The sequence below is a fragment of the Palaemon carinicauda genome, chromosome 7 (assembly GCF_036898095.1).
Source record: "Palaemon carinicauda isolate YSFRI2023 chromosome 7, ASM3689809v2, whole genome shotgun sequence".
Classification (NCBI taxonomy): domain Eukaryota; kingdom Metazoa; phylum Arthropoda; class Malacostraca; order Decapoda; family Palaemonidae; genus Palaemon; species Palaemon carinicauda.
The window spans coordinates 66,757,865-66,767,767 of record NC_090731.1 but is presented as its reverse complement, the minus strand read 5'-3'; the positions used below and the strand labels follow the sequence as shown (position 1 = coordinate 66,767,767).

Below are 9,903 nucleotides of genomic sequence, written 5' to 3'. Positions count from 1 at the left end.
TTAATGAATGGGCATACAATTGCACTGTTAATTATGTTGATATTTGGATAACTTTACACATTTCTTATAAACCACAGTTTCTTTTGCTCAATCCTTGATTTCTATCTGGGTTTATCCGCAAATTCATCCTATTTTCTTTTAATGTATATTTCAAATCTGCTTTACAAGGTTTACCTGAATCTGAAGCTGTTGAATGACTTTATTAATGGTGGTTAAGTAAGTTAATCGTAGGTAGTTAAGGTGGTGGTAATGGTGATGGTGATGTCGCATGAATATTATTTGTGCTTTCAGGTTATTAGTGTAGTGTAGAAAATGGCAAATAAGATCTCTTGTATTCTCCATACCACTGGAAAATACATGAAGGTGGTAAAGACATTTGATCCAGATTCATGGGAGAAAATCAAACATGCTGATGGTGCACGGCGAAAATTATTCAAAGATTCAAAATACTTTTCAGTTAAGCTTCCTGACTATTATGGTGATACAGATGGGTATCACTCTCAATGTTATAAAAGTTTCACTGCTGTTCGTCAGACCATACCAGACAATTTACATGCAAAGGCAAATACATCTGAAAAAAACTAATGATCCAGCATTGAACATAACCCAGCATCTAGCACAGGGATTTTCCCAAAACTATGCTTGTTCTGTAACTGCAGTGAAAAGTCAGCAGGAAAAAATAAGCCAAAAGAAAGACTAGGCAACTGTGAAACCGTTGCGAGTGCCCAACGTATCCAAGATGCAGCACAGACACTGTGTGATGGACAGCTTTTAGCAAAAATTGCTGGTATTGACCTAATCTCTAAAGAGGTCAAATATCACCACTCCTGCAGAAAATCTTATCATAAACGTGCCCAGAGAGAATTGGTGACATTCAATCATGCATCCGAAAAATCACAGGCCCACAAGACTGCTTTCATTGAGCTAAAACAATACATTGACAAAACATCTCGTCAGACTGGTATTACTGCATTCACCACAGCAGAGGGAGCAAGAAAACGATGGATGATCACCCGCGCAGCAAGGAGTGCCATTGTAGGAGCATTGTTCTTGAAAGCAGGTTTAAAGTCCACCGATGACACCAGCAAAGGAACTCAAGTCTTATCTGGTTAAAAGGGACAATGATGATCTGCAGGCTCTTGTGAATAACATAGAGGCCCGTGTTAACCCATTCAACCTTGCTAATGACCCAATTCTATATTGCCTGACAACTGGGAAAAGTGTACCTGAGGACATCAAGAATGACTTGGTAAATTGCACTAAGACTGGTCAAGCTTGGTGTGACGAGTTTGCAAATGGCTGCTTTGGGGATCCTACAAGATTTGAACAACCAACACCACGATGCAAAATCAAAAACTTTGCATCCACAGCTCTAAAGAGTAAAATCAGTAATGATATGAAGATTATTGAATTGAAGGGCACCAGAGATTTGTTTGGACGTCTTCTCTACTTTAGTACCACACAAAATGTTGACCTAGAGCTAGTCTTTACCTACCCTCTCACATCCGTACCCCTATCATTGGCACATGTTGACGGAAGCATCAACAAAACAGATAAGGCCAAGCTCCTTCACAAGATTGAAGGCATGGTAGACAGCACACCCCCACCTAATGAAACGGACGTTATCATCATCGACACCATGTTCTTGTTGCAAACACTGCAGAATTTACCACCAACATTTGGGGAATTGGCTCAGCTAATCATCTGTCGGTTGTGCCAGATGCCGTCTCATCGAATAGATTTGGTTTGTGACACCTACATCACTCCTTCTATTAAATATGTGGAACACTCAAGACGTGGAAATGACGATGCAACATACACCATAGCAGGGCCAAAGCAGAAGTGTCCAAAAGACTGGCAGAAGGCATTGCGGTCATCAGCTTTCAAGACAGCACTTTTTCAGTTCCTCCTGTCATATTGGACTGAACACACAGATATAGATATCTTGGCTGGTCACATAGTCTATCTCACTTTTGACAAAACCTGCTACTCCTTCAATGCCTGGGACGGATACGTCCACAGAGAAGAGATCCCACAGCTTAGACGTCTCCATGAAGAAGCGGATACACGGATTATGTACCATCTACATCACATACTCAAAAAGAACAGATGTTCTTCAGTAGTCATCAGAAGTTTGGAAACAGATGTGTTTATTTTACTCCTGTATCACATTGCAAATCATACGAATGCCAGCAGTTTCACTATTTGGATGGACGCTGGCCTCAGCAGTAACAACACAAGGAGACACATTAACATCTCACAGCTGGTGGATCATATGGATTGAGCCATGATTAATGCTTTACCAGCATTGCATGCCTTCACTGGTTCAGACTACACATCATCATTTATGAGCAAAGGAGAGTTGAAAGCCTTGAAGTTGATTATGAAGCAGGAAAGTTTTAAGGAATCTTTTGCAAACCTTGGGGTTAATGTTGTAGTCACTCCTAAAGGTTTGGCTGCTATTGAAAAGTTCACTTTTGCATTGTATGGTCTGCCCAAATTCAACAGCATCATTGATGCTAGATTTGCCCTTTTCTAACAGAAGTATGCACCAAAGAGGAATGAAAACTCTTTAGAAAAAAAATCAAGGAATTAATCATAGCAGCATGCCACCATGTCAGATAGTCCTGCTCAATAAAATCCACAGAACCAACTATGTTGCTGCCATGTGGAAAAATGCCAAACGTCCTCAACCGTGCACAACTCGAGCCGAGGAACACGGAAGGAAACTGGTCGGCAACTCATTTGTTATTGACTGGTTTAATGGAAACCAACTTCCACAGAGTGTGGTACGTCTTCTTAGTCATGATACAGAAGATGACATCAACATAGATGTGACTGATAATCAAACTCAGTTTGACTCTAGTTATGAATCTGACTTTGATGATGGACAGTAAACTTTGTGTGATCATGAAATGAATGATTTGATTAGGATACATAGAGAACAGTTTGCTGCCAGCATGATAGCATTAAAATATATGGATACTACTATGCCAATGGGCCATGACCTTTGCATATTTAACTATTTCATTGCAACATCAAAAGTAATGCTATGTTGTAGTTTAAATTATCATCCACTTCTTGGTATAATTCAAAACGCAATTATTTGTTTGTGTACATATCTAATTTGCATTACAAACAATTGAAAGCTATGATATTTTAATGTTCAAAATAAACTTACTTTGAGACATTGGAAAGAATAAGTTATTTCAATTGCATATACAACAATATATTGGCATTTCATTGGTAGAAAATCCGAAAAAGAAAAAACTACAAAATGCCACTTATTCACAATAAATTTCCGTGACATCTTTGATAATCTGAAATTTAAAAAACAAAATAATCCTACATTAGTCACATCAAATGAATCATAGAGAGGTATCGTTACCAAAATATAATAATTTGGAGGCACTTTATACATTAACATCTGGGAAATGAACATTTAAATTGAAATGTATAACATTAGGAGGCATCATAGAGAAAGTTCATTTTCACAAGGGGTACCCATATCCAAGGTGCATTTCTGAAAAAACGGCTACCGCTGTGTTTGTAAGAAATAGATTTTTTAATTCCTGAGAAAATTCTACTTAAGAAACAACTAACAGACCTTTTGCACTCAAAAACATAAATAAAACCCCCCGAGCTCTGGGACTATATTGATCATGGTTAATTATCAATCAGGAAATCTGCATAGGAGATTATTTTGCCTTATTATCCAGTTAGTGTTGTGATTGAATTAAAATGATATACTCATTTTTATCTCCGTCAAAGATGTTATAAAATAGTTAGTTTAATTATTTGTCTATGTCTCTTTTTGGACAGGATTAAGCCAAAACTACGCGGAAGATTATGACGAAATCTTCACCACAGATAGATCTTAGGTCATGAACGCCTCCATTAAATTTTTGAGATGATCCAGATCCGGATCCGGATTTTACTGTAGATCCGAGTTCTAGATTCGGATTCTCATTTTTTGCCATCTACTGTCAGTAAATGAAAAGGAGGTTGCGGTTCCCGTAGATGTTAAAGTAGATTCATCCACTGTCCTCATATGTAGAAATAAGTGCTTTGTCCGTAGACTTTAATAAAATTATAGCGATATTCATTGGCGAAGGTTTGAAATCTCTGATTGCTCTTGTTTACAATGTTTTTACCGTTTTTACCCTCTTTTTTTTTTTTTTTTTTTTTACTTTTAATACGAAATGGTTAAAAGAGGCGAAGAGAGTTACTAATAATTTCGAATATTTTAATTTCTTGGAATTTGGACATTACCCGATTTCTAATTTAATGTGTTATCTATATTTATAAAAAACCTGGGCTATGATATAAAGACCGGAAAAGACGTAGCTTATGTATAGCCAAAATATGAATCAATCCATATATATATATATATATATATATATATATATATATATATATATATATATATATATATACATATACATATATATATATATATATATATATATATATATATATATATATATATATATGTATATTTACATATATATATATATATATATATATATATATATATACATATGTATATATATATATATATATATATATATATATATATATATATATATAAATACATATATTTATATATATATATATATATATATATATATATATATATATATATATATATATATATATATATATATATATATATATATATATATATAAATATATGTATATATATATATATATATATATATATATATATTTATATATTTATATATATATATATATATATATATATATATATATATATATATATATATATATATATATATATATATATATATATGTATATATATATATATGTATATATATATATATTGTTATGATTCCCGTTGTATATTTATTAAATATTTTTTTATTTAGTTTTCTTATCAGTCACTAGATGGAGTGAGTATCCTTAAAAATGTATGGTTGTTTTCAGTCACTAGATGGTGTGACTAATTAGTTGTGATTTAAGTATTGTTTGTTTGTTCCATGGTCCATGGATGACCAAATATTGTTTACTTCGACAATAAAGTTTGCTTTGTCCAGTGTGCTTCCTGGATTGGTGATTAACGGTTCTTGGATTTATTACTTGGATTTAAAAGTGTTTATTTGTATTTGGTAAGATATTATTGTTCATTTTGTTTCGAAACACCAGTGGATTCATTTAAGAGAAAGTTATGAATTTATCTATCATTATTTCTTTATATTTCTGTACATAAGTGTAGAATATATATATTGTAATTAAAAGTGGTTAAAAGTGATTAAAAGTGATTTTATCTATTTTCCCTTTTAAATTATAAACTTTAAACTGAACCTAGTAAACTAGCACTAACTTCTAAGAATATTATGATCTATAAAGTGCTACATGAAATCGTGAATTATAGATACGAATCATAACAAATGGTGACCTGGCCAGGATATTCTACACGTCGGGTATGTACAGAAATTTTCCTAATTGCCTCTATTATCGAACATATGCGTATTTTCTAAATATATTAATCGAGCGAAGTTTTGTGAAACGTGTTTTCATTTTAGTTGACTATTGATGGCTGCTCTGTATTATTGATTTTTGGCGACCAAAAAACATTAAGTGAAGTGTAAAGTTTAATATTTAAATTTAGTTTTGAATAGTAAAAATTATTGTAGTTATGGAGCCTTTTGATTTGAGTGCATTTGTTAGTCAACCCTCTATTGGTTATTTGCGTTCGCATACGATACGTAAAGAGGACTGGCTATCTATTGCGCGTGAATATGAATTTGTTCGTGATGTCAAGAAAACGTGGCGTAAATCACAAGTCAAGCATTTTGTTATAAGTAAATTGGTTGATAATGATATATTAACTGAAGAAGCGTTTGATCTTTGTGATGAAACAAGTTCAGTGTTAGAGGTAAAGAGGTTAGAGTTGCAATATGCTGAGAGAGAAAGAGAGAAAGATAGAATAGAGAGGTCAGAACGTGAAGAACGAGACCGGAAAGAGCGGTTAGAACGTGAAGAGCGTGAATATAAGTTTTAAGTTAGAACAACTTAAAATTGAACGCGAAACTGGTGGTGTAGCTCGGTTAGAAGATAGTAACACTAATGTAATTAAGTATTCAAAGATGATTCCTTCCTTTGACGAAAACTCGCCTGATGAATTTTTTGCTTTATTTGAGAAGTTGGCAGATAGTTTAGAGTTACCTAAGGTAATATGGCCAATTCTTATTCAACCTGCTTTAAAGGGTAAAGGTCGGTCTGCCTTTCTTGCTTTAACATTAGAAGAAGGTAAAGATTATGATTTTATTAAAGAATCTATCTTGCGTGTATACGAACTCACCCCGGAATATTACCGCTTAAAGTTCCGTAAATATCGTAAATTTGACAACCAGTCGTATGTTGAATATTCCCATAATATTGTGCGTATGCATGATAAGTGGTTAAAGTCTGCTGGTGTTTCGAGCATGGATGAATAGAGAACTAATATTAGTAGAACAATTTATAAGAGGTATACCCATTGATACGCAGAGGTATTTATTTGAGAAAGAAGTAACTACTCTTCAAAGAGCAACTGTACTTGCTGAAAATTTTAGGTTATTAAGACCTCGCTATTCAGGTAACCAATCCAGGAAGACACCAGGTAAGTCACCTCAAAACTCACCACCAACAAGTCCTTATAGATTATCTGTTAAATCTCTTGGCTCTGGTGCTAGTTCAAGTGTAACTTGTTATTCGTGTGGTGAGGTCGGTCATGTGAAAGCTAGATGTCCCAAACATTCTAGGAAGAATGAAAGAAAGAGTAAAGCAGAGGAATCTAATTTCTCTTGTTGCGATATAAATGCTGAGTCAGCTGGTGGTGTTGATGGTTTCAAACCATTCTGCTTTGACGGAGTTTTGGTTACTGGTGATGAACATAGTGAGGGTGTTGTTGTAAAGCTAATGCGGGACACCGGTTCATCACAGAGTTTAGTTGTAAGAGGGGCAGTACCTGGGTTAGAGGACTGTCTTACCAATGATAAAGTAATAGTTAGGAGCATAGGTGGTTTGACTTCTTTGCCTCGGGCTAGAGTGCATTTGGATTGTGGCATATTCAAGGGTAATATCATTGTGGGTATTGTAGAGTCTCTTCCGATTCCTGGCGTAGATGTTCTTGTTGGAAATGATGTTGCAGGTAATCTTGTGGTGCCGGACCCAGTGGTATGTGATAATCCTTTGGAAGTCAGCCCTGTTCAGCAGTTGGAGGATGTGGAACCTGAGTTGTTCCCATCTTGTGTAGTTGAACGCAGCAGAGGCCTGCGTGGTATTGTTTTGACCGAATCGGTACCTAGTATTGATGACCAGTTCAATGCTGTTGAATGTGGTGCTAGGTCTGCAGTTGAGGATGACAAGGTTAGAGATGGAGTACGTTTAGATTTAGGGACAGATTTTGACTACTCTCTCCATAGTTTGTTTAATGAAAGTGTTCAACCTGATATTCCTACTGTGGTTAGGGAGAATAGTTTTGATACTACGAGTAGGAAAGGTTGTAATGGAAAAGTTGGAAATGTATTGACATCATCATGCAATGATGTATATAAAATTAATGTCACAGATTTGAAACATGAACAAATTAACGATGTCTCTTTACAGCCTTTGTTTAAGAATGCATTGACAGAGAAGGAGAGTATGGCAGAACCTACATGTTACTACTTGAAAGCTGGAGTGCTAATGAGGAAATATAGAGGAAGTACTGCAGCAGCAACTGCCTCTTGGGAAGTTAAACAACAGTTGGTGGTTCCAGCATCTCTGAAAAATCATGTGATGAAGGTGGCCCATGAAGTCTCTACTACTCATCTTGGGATTAAGAAGACAGCATATAGTATATTGCAATATTTTTATTGGCCTAGCCTTTTTCGTGATGTGAAGGTATTCTGCAATTGTTGCGTAACCTGTCAAAAAGTAGGTAAGCCAAACCAAGCACCTAAACCAGTTCCTTTGGTGCCTCAAGTAGTCTGTAATGTTCCTTTTGAAAAAGTTATTATTGACTGCGTTGGACCTCTACCAAAAACAAAAAGACAGCACCAATACATGTTGACTATAATGTGTTCTAGTATTAGATATCCAGATGCTATTCCTCTACGGAATATAACTACTAAGAATCTTATTCCACACCTTATCAAGGTTTTTACTCAATATGGCATACCTAAAGTTGTTCAAACCGACCGTGGTACCAATTTTACATCAAAGCTTTTTCAGGATGTTATGTTGGCTATGGGTGTTCACCATTCAATATCTACAGCTTATCATCCGCAAAGCCAGGGGGCGCTAGAGCGATTTCACCAGACGCTTAAGGAGGCTCTGACTAAATACTGCCATGAACATCAGAAGGAGTGGGATGAGGGACTACCGTTTGTGTTGTTCGCCATAAGAAATACTCAGCAAGACAGTTTGGGATATTCGCCTTCTGAACTACTTTATGGTAGGAGTATTAGAGGACCCTTAAAGGTTTTATATGATGTCTGGCTGGAAAACCATGAATCAGGTAAAGACTTACATCAATATGCTGTTACTCTTAAAAAGCAATTAGATGAGGCTCGAGTATCTGCACATCAGAATCGGTTTAAAGCCCAAAATAGTATGAAGAAAAGGTTTGATGTTAAAACTGTAATAAGAGAATTTAAACCAGGTGATCAAATTTTAATGCTTAATCCCACTAAGAAGTCTTTAGAATGTCGTTTTGAAGGACCCTATACTGTAGTAGAGAGACGGGGCAATAATGTATATGAAATTGAAACTACTGGTAAGAGGTAAGATAGGCATCTTGTTCATGTGAATAGACTTAAGCCTTTTGTGTCAGAGGACTAAAGTGAAGTCGACAGTGCTTGCAGCTGTAAACGTTAAGAATGATTCGGTTATTGTTCCAGAGAATGATTTTCAAATAGGTAATGATTCTCACCTCTCCAATTCTGAAATTTTAATTAATATCTCCGCAAAATTAATGCATTTAGGTTCTCGCCAGGCTATGGATGTGGAACATTTGCTGAAGTCTTTCAGAGATCTGTGTGGAGATGTACCAACACAAACTAATCTTTTGGAATATACTATCATTTTGAAAGAGGGAACAACCCCATGCAAGCAAGCACCTTATCGAATATCCCCATACAAGAGAGCTATATTGAGAAAAGAAACTCAGTTTCTACTGGATAACGACTTGGCCGAAAGCTGTGACAGTCCTTGGTCTTCACCGTGTTTATTAGTACGAAAACCCGATGGATCGTTTCGACTCTGCACCGATTATAGACAGGTTAATAAACTCACTGTCACAAATGCATACCCACTGCCTAGAGTGGATGATTTGATTGATCAAGTAAGTTCTTCTAAAGTTGTTACACGTATAGACCTTCTAAAAGGATACTACCAAATTCCTTTATCTCCATCTTCAAAACCCATTACTGCATTTGTTACACCCGATGGATTGTTCCAATATAAGGTTTTACCTTTTGGCTTAAAAAATGCAGGACCCGTATTCCAGAGGGCAATGAATGATCTTCTAGAAGGACTTCCAGGAGTTGCAGTTTACTTAGATGATGTTATTATTTTCGCAGAGTCTTGGTCGGACCACATGAAGGGCTTGAAAGAAGTATTGCTGCGTCTGAGGAAGGCAGGTTTGACAATAAACCTGAAGAAAAGTGACTTTGGACATGCCAAGATACAGTACCTTGGATACGTTGTGGGAAGCAATGAAGTGGCACCAGTAGATGCCAAGGTGAAGGATATCATTGCCATACAGCCTCCCACCTCTAGAAGAGAAGTTCAACGATTCCTGGGAATGATTGGATACTATCGACGTTTTTGCGAAAATTTCTCGGATGTGGTCGCTCCTCTCACTTCTCTTACAAGCAGTAAAAAGAAATTTAATTGGACTGACGATTGCAAGG

At 35.8% G+C, this 9,903-nt stretch overlaps 1 protein-coding gene across 2 annotated transcripts; it reads left to right on the top strand.

Annotated features, from left to right (window-relative positions):
• Positions 1-6,422: 6,422 nt before the first annotated feature.
• LOC137643940 (uncharacterized) lies at positions 6,423-9,703 on the top strand. Of its 2 annotated transcripts, none has more exons than XM_068376712.1 (2): positions 6,423-9,269; positions 9,571-9,703. In XM_068376712.1, exon 1 carries the CDS (start codon positions 6,455-6,457, stop codon positions 8,774-8,776), a length of 2,322 nt encoding a protein of 773 aa, XP_068232813.1. In that variant the 5' UTR covers positions 6,423-6,454; the 3' UTR covers positions 8,777-9,269; positions 9,571-9,703. The 2 variants fall into 2 exon arrangements, with proteins under 2 accessions (XP_068232813.1, XP_068232812.1); XM_068376711.1 differs by having other exon boundaries at positions 6,423-9,332; positions 9,571-9,700.
• Positions 9,704-9,903: the final 200 nt, after the last annotated feature.